Raw genomic sequence first — 13816 nt, 5'->3', positions numbered from 1 at the left:
GGGCTGGTTCTCCGGTGGCAGCAGGAGAGATTGGTTCCTTGCTGTTCTGGCTGCAAGAGGTGCCTTCCTCCATGTCTGACCAGCGGGTCCGTCTCAGGTGCTGCTTCTGACCTCACCCTCCTCTCTGACCGCAGTCTGGAGGGTCTCTCAGGGCCCGCACGGTTGGATTGCCCTCCCCCCCCCCCAATGATCTCGGATGCGCTTCTTAGGTCAGGCCATTAACTCAATCACACCTGCCACGTGGGGTGGCCTTCAGCGTGCCTCACAGATACCATGTGGACATCTCTGGCTGGAGGAGCAGGAGGATTGTAGGGCCTCCTCCTGGTGGGTGGGTGCTGACGCCTCCCGTCCAGCTGGGCAGGCCCCTGGGAGTCTAGAATGAAGGCTGAAACGCTGCACCTGGGTCAGCCCAGACTCACCTGGGCAGGAGGTTTACATCTTTTCCGCAGCCTTCCTCCTCTTCTCCCTTTCTAGAATCTTCTGCTCTTACGTGGCCACTGGTGCTTTTTAGATCCTGATGCAGCTTACCGCTCCTTTAGAACCGGAGAGAGAATCTGATTGTGGTTCGTAGAGTCATGTTACTCAGTGCTCTTGGTGAGCACTCTTCATTTTCTGATAAATACTTTGAAACCTATACAGTTAAAATACCACGTAACGAGGGTGTGCCTCTCAGTGTTGTGATCATCTCGTTATTGTCAGCACGACTCACACCGGCAATCAGTGTGCCATTCCGACTGCCGACTGGTACAGAAATGGCGATTACTGTCCGGGCACTGGTGTCTCTCAGGGAGTAACCCTGATCTGGGGCTGCAGCTGGGAAAAGGCCAGTGTGGGACTGTGGCCCGGAGGCTCCCTCACCTGAGAAACGGGCTAAGTGACTGCAGGTTTGGGAGGCTAGGGAGAGAGCCCTTAACCAGTTAACTGCCACGGTATTTTGAGTTTAATTTAAAAAGGTTCTCCGCTTGCGTCTATAGATGCTTATTGCATACAGATGGTTAAGCATCCTGACCTCCTGCTGCCCCTAGATCCTGGAAGACACGACTAATGGGATTGTCACCGGTTTTACAGACGGGAACTGAGCTCGGTGCTGTCCAGTGGTTTGCTGCAGATCATGCAGAGCCGGGACCGAGCCCCGGTGTGCCCCAGGGCTCCGTGTGTCATGGAGCAGATGCCAGTTCCCGTCAGAAGCAGGCCCCGTGGTGCCTGCTCATTCACTGCTCATCCTCGGGGTGTGTTCGTTCAGAGTGCAAACCCTGTTCCTACACCTGACAGACGTTCACACAGCATGGCCCCCTGTGTTGCAGCCACACGCGGTACCCTGGCCTGTGCAAGCGGCGAGTTCCCATGCGCGGACGGCGAGGCCTGCCTGCAACCCTTGGAGCGCTGCGACGGCTTCCTGGACTGCGCAGATGAGAGCGACGAGCAGGCCTGCAACGGTGAGTGCCCCAGCCTGGTCTCCCCCTCCGCCCTTCTCCCTCCACCCATCCCCCCAGGGCCCAGCCTTATCCCCCGGCCCAGCCTTGTCCCTTGGGGAAGCTAGAGAGAACCCTCTGAGTTTGTCCTCAGTCTGAACCAGCCTCTGGCGTGGCTCCCAGCTCCCCATGCCTGTGGGAAAGGCTCCCAGCTCCCCATGCCTGTGGGAAAGGCTCCCTGTTCCCCATGCCTGTGGGAAAGGCTCCCCATGCCTGTGGGAAAGGCTCCCAGCTCCCCATGCCTGTGGGAAAGGCTCCCCATGCCTGTGGGAAAGGCTCCCAGCTCCCCATGCCTGTGGGAAAGGCTCCCAGCTCCCCATGCCTGTGGGAAAGGCTCCCCATGCCTGTGGGAAAGGCTCCCAGCTCCCCATGCCTGTGGGAAAGGCTCCAAGCTCCCCATGCCTGTGGGAAAGGCTCCCTGTTCCCCATGCCTGTGGGAAAGGCTCCCCATGCCTGTGGGAAAGGCTCCCCATGCCTGTGGGAAAGGCTCCCAGCTCCCCATGCCTGTGGGAAGGCTCCCAGCTCCCCATGCCTGTGGGAAAGGCTCCCAGCTCCTCATGCCTGTGGGAAAGGCTCCCCATGCCTGTGGGAAAGGCTCCCAGCTCCTCATGCCTGTGGGAAAGGCTCCCAGCTCCCCATGCCTGTGGGAAAGGCTCCCAGCTCCCCATGCCTGTGGGAAAGGCTCCCAGCTCCTCATGCCTGTGGGAAGGCTCCCAGCTCCTCATGCCTGTGAGAAAGGCTCCCAGCTCCCCATGCCTGTGGGAAAGGCTCCCAGCTCCTCATGCCTGTGGGAAAGGCTCCCAGCTCCCCATGCCTGTGGGAAGGCTCCCAGCTCCTCATGCCTGTGGGAAAGGCTCCCAGCTCCCCATGCCTGTGGGAAAGGCTCCCAGCTCCCCATGCCTGTGGGAAAAGCACCCCATACCTGTGGGAAAGGCTCCCAGCTCCCCATGCCTGTGAGAAAGGCTCCCAGCTCCCCATGCCTGTGGGAAGGCTCCCAGCTCCCCATGCCTGTGGGAAGGCTCCCAGCTCCCCATGCCTGTGGGAAGGCTCCCAGCTCCCCATGCCTGTGGGAAGGCTCCCAGCTCCCCATGCCTGTGGGAAGGCTCCCAGCTCCCCATGCCTGTGGGAAGGCTCCCAGCTCCCCATGCCTGTGGGAAGGCTCCCAGCTCCCCATGCCTGTGGGAAGGCTCCCAGCTCCTCATGCCTGTGGGAAGGCTCTCAGCTCCTCATGCCTGTGGGAAAGGCTCCCAGCTCCCCATGCCTGTGGGAAAGGCTCCTCATGCCTGTGGGAAGGCTCCCAGCTCCTCATGCCTGTGGGAAGGCTCTCAGCTCCTCATGCCTGTGGGAAAGGCTCCCAGCTCCCCATGCCTGTGGGAAAGGCTCCCAGCTCCTCATGCCTGTGGGAAAGGCTCCCCATGCCTGTGGGAAAGGCTCCCCATGCCTATGGGAAAGGCTCCCAGCTCCTCATGCCTGTGGGAAAGGCTCCCAGCTCCCCATGCCTGTGGGAAAGGCTCCCCATGCCTGTGGGAAAGGCTCCCAGCTCCCCATGCCTGTGGGAAGGCTCCCAGCTCCTCATGCCTGTGGGAAAGGCTCCCCATGCCTGTGGGAAAGGCTCCCAGCTCCCCATGCCTGTGGGAAAGGCTCCCAGCTCCCCATGCCTGTGGGAAAGGCTCCTCATGCCTGTGGGAAAGGCTCCCAGCTCCTCATGCCTGTGGGAAAGGCTCCCCATGCCTGTGGGAAGGCTCCCAGCTCCTCATGCCTGTGGGAAAGGCTCCCAGCTCCCCATGCCTGTGGGAAAAGCACCCCATACCTGTGGGAAAGGCTCCCAGCTCCCCATGCCTGTGAGAAAGGCTCCCAGCTCCCCATGCCTGTGGGAAGGCTCCCAGCTCCCCATGCCTGTGGGAAGGCTCCCAGCTCCCCATGCCTGTGGGAAGGCTCCCAGCTCCCCATGCCTGTGGGAAGGCTCCCAGCTCCCCATGCCTGTGGGAAGGCTCCCAGCTCCCCATGCCTGTGGGAAGGCTCCCAGCTCCCCATGCCTGTGGGAAGGCTCCCAGCTCCTCATGCCTGTGGGAAGGCTCTCAGCTCCTCATGCCTGTGGGAAAGGCTCCCAGCTCCCCATGCCTGTGGGAAAGGCTCCTCATGCCTGTGGGAAGGCTCCCAGCTCCTCATGCCTGTGGGAAGGCTCTCAGCTCCTCATGCCTGTGGGAAAGGCTCCCAGCTCCCCATGCCTGTGGGAAAGGCTCCCAGCTCCTCATGCCTGTGGGAAAGGCTCCCCATGCCTGTGGGAAAGGCTCCCCATGCCTATGGGAAAGGCTCCCAGCTCCTCATGCCTGTGGGAAAGGCTCCCAGCTCCCCATGCCTGTGGGAAAGGCTCCCCATGCCTGTGGGAAAGGCTCCCAGCTCCCCATGCCTGTGGGAAGGCTCCCAGCTCCTCATGCCTGTGGGAAAGGCTCCCCATGCCTGTGGGAAAGGCTCCCAGCTCCCCATGCCTGTGGGAAAGGCTCCCAGCTCCCCATGCCTGTGGGAAAGGCTCCTCATGCCTGTGGGAAAGGCTCCCAGCTCCTCATGCCTGTGGGAAAGGCTCCCAGCTCCTCATGCCTGTGGGAAAGGCTCCCAGCTCCCCATGCCTGTGGGAAAGGCTCCTCATGCCTGTGGGAAGGCTCCCAGCTCCCCATGCCTGTGGGAAGGCTCTCAGCTCCTCATGCCTGTGGGAAGGCTCCCAGCTCCCCATGCCTGTGGGAAAGGCTCCCAGCTCCCCATGCCTGTGGGAAGGCTCCCAGCTCCTCATGCCTGTGGGAAAGGCTCCCAGCTCCCCATGCCTGTGGGAAAGGCTCCTCATGCCTGTGGGAAGGCTCCCAGCTCCACATGCCTGTGGGAAAGGCTCCCAGCTCCCCATGCCTGTGGGAAAGGCTCCCAGCTCCCCATGCCTGTGGGAAAGGCTCCCAGCTCCCCATGCCTGTGGGAAAGGCTCCCAGCTCCCCATGCCTGTGGGAAAGGCTCCTCATGCCTGTGGGAAGGCTCCCAGCTCCCCATGCCTGTGGGAAGGCTCTCAGCTCCTCATGCCTGTGGGAAGGCTCCCAGCTCCCCATGCCTGTGGGAAGGCTCTCAGCTCCTCATGCCTGTGGGAAGGCTCCCAGCTCCCCATGCCTGTGGGAAAGGCTCCCAGCTCCCCATGCCTGTGGGAAGGCTCCCAGCTCCTCATGCCTGTGGGAAAGGCTCCCAGCTCCCCATGCCTGTGGGAAAGGTTCCTCATGCCTGTGGGAAGGCTCCCAGCTCCCCATGCCTGTGGGAAAGGCTCCCAGCTCCCCATGCCTGTGGGAAAGGCTCCCAGCTCCCCATGCCTGTGGGAAAGGCTCCTCATGCCTGTGGGAAGGCTCCCAGCTCCCCATGCCTGTGGGAAAGGCTCCCAGCTCCCCATGCCTGTGGGAAAGGCTCCCAGCTCCCTATGCCTGTGGGAAGGCTCCCAGCTCCTCATGCCTGTGGGAAGGCTCCCAGCTCCCCATGCCTGTGGGAAGGCTCCCAGCTCCCCATGCCTGTGGGAAGGCTCCCAGCTCCCCATGCCTGTGGGAAGGCTCCCAGCTCCTCATGCCTGTGGAAAGGCTCCCAGCTCCCCATGCCTGTGGGAAAGGCTCCCAGCTCCCCATGCCTGTGGGAAAGGCTCCCAGCTCCTCATGCCTGTGGGAAAGGCTCCCAGCTCCTCATGCCTGTGGGAAAGGCTCCCAGCTCCCCATGCCTGTGGGAAAGGCTCCCAGCTCCCCATGCCTGTGGGAAAGGCTCCCCGTTCCCCATGCCTGTGGGAAAGGCTCCCCATGCCTGTGGGAAAGGCTCCCCATGCCTGTGGGAAAGGCTCCCAGCTCCCCATGCCTGTGGGAAAGGCTCCTCATGCCTGTGGGAAGGCTCTCAGCTCCTCATGCCTGTGGGAAAGGCTCCCAGCTCCCCATGCCTGTGGGAAGGCTCCCAGCTCTCCATGCCTGTGGGAAGGCTCCCAGCTCCTCATGCCTGTGGGAAAGGCTCCCAGCTCCCCATGCCTGTGGGAAAGGCTCCCCGTTCCCCATGCCTGTGGGAAAGGCTCCCCATGCCTGTGGGAAGGGCTCCCAGCTCCCCATGCGTATGGGAAAAGCACCCCATACCTGTGGGAAGGCTCCCAGCTCCCCATGCCTGTGGGAAAGGCTCCCCGTTCCCCATGCCTGTGGGAAAGGCTCCCCATGCCTGTGGGAAGGCTCTCAGCTCCTCATGCCTGTGGGAAAGGCTCCCAGCTCCCCATGCCTGTGGGAAAGGCTCCCCGTTCCCCATGCCTGTGGGAAAGGCTCCTCATGCCTGTGGGAAGGCTCTCAGCTCCTCATGCCTGTGGGAAAGGCTCCCAGCTCCCCATGCCTGTGGGAAAGGCTCCCAGCTCCTCATGCCTGTGGGAAGGCTCCCAGCTCCCCATACCTGTGGGAAGGCTCCCAGCTCCCCATGCCTGTGGGAAAGGCTCCCAGCTCCCCATGCCTGTGGGAAGGCTCCCAGCTCCCCATGCCTGTGGGAAGGCTCCGAGCTCCCCATACCTGTGGGAAGGCTCCCAGCTCCCCATGCCTGTGGGAAGGCTCCCAGCTCCCCATGCCTGTGGGAAGGCTCCCAGCTCCCCATGCCTGTGGGAAAGGCTCCCAGCTCCTCATGCCTGTGGGAAGGCTCCCAGCTCCTCATGCCTGTGGGAAGGCTCCCAGCTCCTCATGCCTGTGGGAAGGCTCCCAGCTCCTCATGCCTGTGGGAAAGGCTCCCAGCTCCCCATGCCTGTGGGAAGGCTCCCAGCTCCCCATGCCTGTGGGAAAGGCTCCCAGCTCCCCATGCCTGTGGGAAAGGCTCCCAGCTCCCCATGCCTGTGGGAAGGCTCCCAGCTCCCCATGCCTGTGGGAAAGGCTCCCAGCTCCCCATGCCTGTGGGAAGGCTCCCAGCTCCTCATGCCTGTGGGAAGGCTCCCAGCTCCCCATGCCTGTGAGAAAGGCTCCCAGCTCCCCATGCCTGTGGGAAAAGCTCCCAGCTCCTCATGCCTGTGGGAAGGCTCCCAGCTCCTCATGCCTGTGGGAAAGGCTCCTCATGCCTGTGGGAAGGCTCCCAGCTCCTCATGCCTGTGGGAAAGGCTCCTCATGCCTGTGGGAAAGGCTCCTCATGCCTATGGGAAAAGCTCCCAGCTCCTCATGCCTATGGGAATAGCACCCCATACCTGTGGGAAAGGCTCCCCATGCCTGTGGGAAGGCTCTCAGCTCCCCATGCCTGTGGGAAGGCTCCCAGCTCCCCATGCCTGTGGGAAGGCTCCTCATGCCTATGGGAAAAGCACCCCATACCTGTGGGAAAGGCTGGTCTTGAGCCTGTTTTCCTGGCTTCCCATCCCAGGCTGCTGCACCGTTGCTTCCACAGGGCCTGGCACTTCAGTCTGGAATGAATTGAGTAGTTGCCTCAGGCCCTTGGGTACCACACTGAGCACGCAGACTGGGTGGCTTACAAACAGCAGGCATTTAGTTTTCAGTCTGGAGGTTGAGAGTCCAAGACCCAGTCACTATCAGGTTCCCTGTCCGTCTCCTGGTTCCCACTGTGTCCTTGGGGAGGTGACGAGGGAGCTCTCTAGGTCTCCTACGGATACTCAGCTCATTCATGCGGCTCCAGCCTCACGACCTAACCACCTCCCAAGGCCTGACCCGCTGAACCATCCTGGGGTTAGTGTCCAGCACGTGAGTTCTGAGGGAACACGTTCCGTCTGCAGCGGCAGCAGCCCTGCTGCGACACAGCCTGTATCCCAGCCCCCTCTGTTGAGAAGTGGCTTTAAATGAGTGTAGACAGAGGGGACAGCTAGGAAGCCCGGGGGTGCTGCATAGGAAGGGCTCCTCTGTTTTCTCGGGCATCTTCAAGGTGACGGCGTGGCCTGGCCGTCTAGGTCATGGAGGTCCGTCCACATCAGGAGCCTCTGGACTCTTCTGATGTCCAAGAATGTGTGAGATCTCTTCCCTGTGTCCCTTATCTCCAGATGAACTGACTGTTTACAAGGTGCAGAACCTGCAGTGGACAGCTGACTTCTCCGGGGACGTAACTTTGACCTGGATGCGGCCCAAGAAGATGCCCTCTGCTTCCTGTGTGTACAATGTCTACTACAGGTGGGTCCTCCCGTGGGGAGAGAGCGGGCCCTCCCTGCCTCGGGCCCTGTCTCCTGCACGTAGAAAGCAGCGCTGCGCTGTTCAGGGAAGGGCTCTGTTCACGGCGTGGACATCTCGCTGCCCCGCCTCCGTGTGACCTCCCTCTATTCTGTTGGCCAGGGTGGTGGGGGAGAGCCTCTGGAAGACCCTGGAGACCCACAGCAACAAAACAAACACGAGGCTCAGAGTCCTGAAGCCGGACACCACGTACCAGGTGAAGGTGCAGGTGCAGTGCCTGAGCAAGGTGCACAGCACCAATGACATCCTGACGCTGCGGACCCCAGAGGGGCGTAAGTGCTGCCCGTGTCTGCGCCCCGACAGGCCTGGCGTGGCGTCTCGGTTTCCTGGGGGTCCTCAGGGAGGGCGCGGGGCCACATGCCTCAGGCGTAGATGCAGGGCGGCTGCTCTGCAGTCCTGCCTACGTTACTGGACATTTATTCTCCTTTTTAAATGTATTTTACTGATTTCAGAGCGGAAGGGAGAGAGAGAGAGACATCAGTGATGAGAGAGAATCATTGATCGGCTGCCTCCTACATGCCCCCTTCTGGGGACCAAGCCCGCAACCTGGGCATGTGCCTTTGACTGGTATCAAACCCAGGACCCTTGAATCCACAGGCCAATGCTCTATCCACTGAGCCAAACCGGCCAGGGTGGACATTTGTCCTTCTTATGTCACATAATTAGCTTACGAAGTTGCGTTCAGATTCTGCCACCACTGCCCTGTTGTGCATTTCTTACCGAGTCTCTGTGTCTGCCTCTGTCTTCAGGGGTTTCCCAGTGCTTGGCACTGAAGAGCTCACCGTCATTAAAATACGAGGCATGTCAGAGGTGTGTGGCTCAGTGGTAAAGACACTGCCCAACACGCATGTGTCCGAGGCTCCCGCTTCCACAGCTCGTGAGCTCTGTGTTCGCAGCTGCCGCGGGGACCTTGTGTCAACACTTAAGGCTAACAGTGCTCAGTGGGCTGGCGCTGAGCAGCTGGCAGAGTCACGGGGGCCAAGGGAGAAGGAGCTACTCAGACCCTCAGAGGCCCGTGTGCCCCGGCACTCGGGAGGTCATGACAGTGCAGGCTGAGCAGCAGGACCTGGATTGGGTTCCTGGGTGGAGTGCCCCGGGGTTCCCAGCTAATCCAAACCAAAAGCGGGGGCTTTGGAAGCCTTGCTGGGGTCTTTCCCAAGGGGAGGCCCTGGGAGGTGGGGAGACCCGGTGGGGGAGGCTCGGCCCTCGTGGGCACAAGCCTAGTGAGCCACGACCAGGCCGAGACCCGCCGCCGGCCGTGCACGCTGAGGGGAAGGTTTCCTGTCATATGGGGACCCGCAGCTGCCTGCCCGGTGCAGAGGCCGCAGGCCGGTCCAGACCCTTCCTCATCCTTGGGTGGAGCTCAGGGACTCCCCCAGGGGCCGGTGTGCAGATGTGTCTAACCCCTGCCTCTCTCCTAGTGCCCGACGCCCCTCGGAACCTCCAGCTGTCCCTGCCCCGGGACGAGGAAGGAGCGATCGTTGGCCGCTGGGCCCCTCCCGCCCACAGCCAGGGCCTCGTGCGGGAGTACATTGTGAGTGCCTCCTGGGCGCGTGGTCGTGCGGGAGTACATTGTGAGTGCCTCCTGGGTGCATGGTCATGCGGGAGTACATTGTGAGTGCCTCTTGTGAGTGCCTCCTGGGCGCGTGGTCGTGCGGGAGTACATTGTGAGTGCCTCCTGGGTGCATGGTCATGCGGGAGTACATTGTGAGTGCCTCTTGTGAGTGCCTCCTGGGCGCGTAGTCGTGTGGGAGTACATTGTCAGTGCCTCCTGGGCGCGTGGTCGTGCGGGAGTACATTGTGAGTGCCTCCTGGGCGCGTGGTCGTGCGGGAGTACATTGTGAGTGCCTCCTGGGTGCGTGGTCGTGCGGGAGTACATTGTGAGTGCCTCCTGGGCGCGTGGTCGTGCGGGAGTACATTGTGAGTGCCTCCTGGGTGGGTGGTCGTGCGGGAGTACATTGTGAGTGCCTCCTGGGCGCATGGTCATGCGGGAGTACATTGTGAGTGCCTCTTGTGAGTGCCTCCTGGGCGCGTGGTCGTGCGGGAGTACATTGTGAGTGCCTCCTGGGTGCATGGTCATGCGGGAGTACATTGTGAGTGCCTCTTGTGAGTGCCTCCTGGGCGCGTAGTCGTGTGGGAGTACATTGTCAGTGCCTCCTGGGCGCGTGGTCGTGCGGGAGTACATTGTGAGTGCCTCCTGGGCGCGTGGTCGTGCGGGAGTACATTGTGAGTGCCTCCTGGGCGCGTGGTCGTGCGGGAGTACATTGTGAGTGCCTCCTGGGCGCGTGGTCGTGCGGGAGTACATTGTGAGTGCCTCCTGGGTGCATGGTCGTGCGGGAGTACATTGTCAGTGCCTCCTGGGTGCGTGGTCGTGCGGGAGTACATTGTGAGTGCCTCCTGGGTGCGTGGTCGTGCGGGAGTACATTGTGAGTGCCTCCTGGGCGCGTGGTCGTGCGGGAGTACATTGTCAGTGCCTCCTGGGCGCGTGGTCGTGCGGGAGTACATTGTCAGTGCCTCCTGGGCGCGTGGTCGTGCGGGAGTACATTGTCAGTGCCTCCTGGGCGCGTGGTCGTGCGGGAGTACATTGTGAGTGCCTCCTGGGCGCGTGGTCGTGCGGGAGTACATTGTCAGTGCCTCCTGGGCGCGTGGTCGTGCGGGAGTACATTGTCAGTGCCTCCTGGGCGCGTGGTCGTGCGGGAGTACATTGTCAGTGCCTCCTGGGTGCGTGGTCGTGCGGGAGTACATTGTGAGTGCCTCCTGGGCGCGTGGTCGTGCGGGAGTACATTGTGAGTGCCTCCTGGGCGCGTGGTCGTGCGGGAGTACATTGTGAGTGCCTCCTGGGCGCGTGGTCGTGCGGGAGTACATTGTGAGTGCCTCCTGGGCGCGTGGTCGTGCGGGAGTACATTGTGAGTGCCTCCTGGGCGCGTGGTCGTGCGGGAGTACATTGTCAGTGCCTCCTGGGTGCATGGTCGTGCGGGAGTACATTGTGAGTGCCTCCTGGGCGCGTGGTCGTGCGGGAGTACATTGTGAGTGCCTCCTGGGTGGGTGGTCGTGCGGGAGTACATTGTGAGTGCCTCCTGGGTGGGTGGTCGTGCGGGAGTACATTGTCAGTGCCTCCTGGGTGGGTGGTCGTGCGGGAGTACATTGTGAGTGCCTCCTGGGTGGGTGGTCGTGCGGGAGTACATTGTGAGTGCCTCCTGGGTGGGTGGTCGTGCGGGAGTACATTGTGAGTGCCTCCTGGGTGCATGGTCGTGCGTGAGTACATTGTGAGTGCCTCCTGGGTGCGTGGTCGTGCGGGAGTACATTGTGAGTGCCTCCTGGGCGCGTGGTCGTGCGGGAGTACATTGTGAGTGCCTCCTGGGCGCGTGGTCGTGCGGGAGTACATTGTGAGTGCCTCCTGGGTGCATGGTCATGCGGGAGTACATTGTGAGTGCCTCCTGGGCGCGTGGTCGTGCGGGAGTACATTGTGAGTGCCTCCTGGGTGCGTGGTCGTGCGGGAGTACATTGTGAGTGCCTCTTGTGAGTGCCTCCTGGGCGCGTGGTCGTGCGGGAGTACATTGTCAGTGCCTCCTGGGCGCGTGGTCGTGCGGGAGTACATTGTGAGTGCCTCCTGGGTGCGTGGTCGTGCGGGAGTACATTGTCAGTGCCTCCTGGGCACGTGGCGGAGCAGCAGTGTCTTCTGTGTGACGGCTTCGGTGTGATGTGACCTTGTAAAGATGGTCATCCCTTAGAACAGCCCCACCTCCCCGTCTGCTCCCTGGTCCCCTGTCAGGGTCAGGGTGCCCACCCTGTGACGACCTTTTGCCAACACATCTCTTCGCACGGCAGGTGGAGTACAGCAGGAGCGGTTCCAGGACGTGGGCCTCCCAGAGGGCCGCCAGCAATGCCACGGAGATCAGGAACGTGCTGGTCGGCGCTCAGTACACCGTCAGGGTGAGCGGCACCCTTCCCGCCTGGCTTGGGCTGGGGCCATGGGGTGGCGCCCGGCCTGCCTTCCTGAGACCTTCATTCCCGGCCCTGCCCTGGCGTTGCTGTTTCTTTCCGTCTCTTACCCGGCGTCCCGTCCCAGACAACTTGAAGTCAGACTCCCCTCAGGGCCGAGGGCCCCTGGTAGCGCTGCTCTGCCCGATATTCTGCTAGCTCTCCAGCTCGTATGCTTTTGCACGACCTCTCCTCTCCTGTTGCAGCCTCAGGGCCTGCAGAGCTGTGCGAGGCCTCTGCAGACGGATGCTGTGAAGTTCTTATAAAACACGCTGTCAGTAACCCCAGAAGAAAAGAGAGAGATTTTGTGCAAACATGTTTGAGACCGTGAAGTGCATACACAGACTCCCTCACACTGTAAGGGTCAGCGCCGGTTTTCACGTATGTGCACACTTACGTGTGCATTTATGGGTGCACACACTCACTCCCTTGCTCCTCAGGAAAACCTGGCTTCATCGTCATGGTCACGTCCTGACCTCAGTGCTCGCGGCTCCTTCCCCCCGGGTCCCCCACCCCCACCTCTTTCCCTCTTCTTTCAGGTGCGGGGCCTCAGAGTGTCCTGGCCTCTGTCTGCACCTGTGACACCCCACTGCCCAGGTCTCTCTCCTTGGCCCCCTGGGAGTCTGGCTGTGGTTATGGCCTGTGTTTCATGCTGAGTTCACTCTGTTTGAACAGGTGGCTGCGGTGACGAGCCGTGGAATAGGAAACTGGAGCGACTCCAAATCCATCACCACCACACGGGAAAAAGGTACGTGGTTCCAGGTCGGCAGATTCAGGGAAGAGAGCAACCTGCAGAGGCAGCTCAGTGTGCCTAGGGACTGAGGGGCGGGATTCGAGCGTCACATGGCCTTTCCTCGGACACGGGCGGGTGCGCCCTGGGTGACGGGGATGCATGCCTCCTCTGGGAGCTGGACACTTCTTAGAATGCAGCATACAAGGGGTTTGCAGAGGCCGCCAGGCCTGGTCCGCTGTGTTTACACCAACACCCCAAACAGAAGGCACCCTCTCTTCTGAAGGGGACGACCTTGTATACATGTCCGCCTGGCGCTGGGTCGTGTCCCGGCAGCTCCTCTGACGTGCAGGTGGCCGTGTCCAGCCAGGAGCTGGTAGGGACAGCTGCTGCCCTCATCTAACTGGCCCCTCAGCCCACCTGTCGGCACAGATGAGGGACTGCAAGGAGGCCACGTCACTTGTCACCTAGTCGGTGCCAGTGGAGGGGAGCCTGATCCGCTGCCCCACGCCTGTGCCTGAGCCGCCGTGAACCTGCAGCAGTGAGACAGGGCCTGTGGCCCACGTGCTGGGGGCCGGCACGCCGTCCGGCGTGTGTGCCATGCGAGGGCAGAGGCCGCTGGTCCCGAGCAGGAACCCAGCAGACCGCTGATGAGAGTGGAAGGAAGCGATTAAGTGGAGGCTCTGCGCACTGATGGGAGGCAGAGGCGGCTCCCCCGGTGTTGCCGTGGCGCCTGGGCTTTTGCTGATGGGCTTGTGGGCATGGACGTGCAGTCGGGGGGCCGCATGGAATGTGCTGGGTATCCTACCTTCGCCTGAACCTGTGAGAGAGCGGCTCCGGGTCCTGAAGAGTCCCTGTCTGGTCGAGATCAGGCTGGGAGGAGCCAAACCCAGTGGAGGCTTTGGAGCAGGTGCTGTGGGGACTGGAGAAAGGGTGCTGAATTCCACTGCCAGGGCTTCAAGTGGTGTCGTTTCCTTGCACAAAAGCAGGGTCGGACTGGGACTGGCTGGATGCACTGAAACAGGGACTTCGGAAGGTCAACACAGTCACACGCCTTGAACTCCCAGGCAGAGTCACATCTGCCTTTGCTTCTCTTAACATCCTCATGCACGACTTTGAGGAATCTGGGCTCCTGGCCTGTGTTCTGGTTCGGGTACGTGCAGGAGGCAGCTATGTACTGAGTCAGAAGTATTGGTTGTGAAGTATCGTAATGTTAAGAAGATGAAGGCCCTGGCCGGTTTTGCTCAGTGGGTAGAGCATCGGCCTGCAGACTGAAGGGTCCCAGGTTCGATTCCTGGTCAAGGGCACGTACCTCGGTTGCAGGCTCCTCCCCAGTCTGGGCCCTGGCAACCCATCGATGTGTTCCTCTTACATCCAGATTTCTCTCCGTCTTTCCCTCTCTCTTCCACTCTCTCTGGAAATCAGTGGGAAAGTATCCTCAGAGGAGGACT

General features: G+C 61.6%; 1 protein-coding gene across 2 annotated transcripts in view; it reads left to right on the top strand.

Moving 5' to 3' along the window:
* The window catches only part of SORL1 (sortilin related receptor 1), a 165537-nt gene that overhangs the window by 125358 nt on the left and 26363 nt on the right, over nt 1-13816 (top strand). For both annotated transcript variants that reach the window (XM_080649599.1, XM_080649598.1), the window contains exons 33-38: nt 1305-1436; nt 7471-7597; nt 7757-7926; nt 9076-9188; nt 11483-11587; nt 12311-12383. In XM_080649599.1, the coding sequence (XP_080505725.1) occupies nt 1305-1436; nt 7471-7597; nt 7757-7926; nt 9076-9188; nt 11483-11587; nt 12311-12383 (720 nt within the window). The remainder of the gene's footprint in view (nt 1-1304; nt 1437-7470; nt 7598-7756; nt 7927-9075; nt 9189-11482; nt 11588-12310; nt 12384-13816) is intronic.

This window comes from Plecotus auritus, assembly GCF_963455305.1.
Source record: "Plecotus auritus genome assembly, chromosome: 13".
Taxonomy (NCBI): domain Eukaryota; kingdom Metazoa; phylum Chordata; class Mammalia; order Chiroptera; family Vespertilionidae; genus Plecotus; species Plecotus auritus.
Note: the sequence above shows the minus strand (reverse complement) of the source record. Positions and strands in the feature narration are given on the sequence as shown.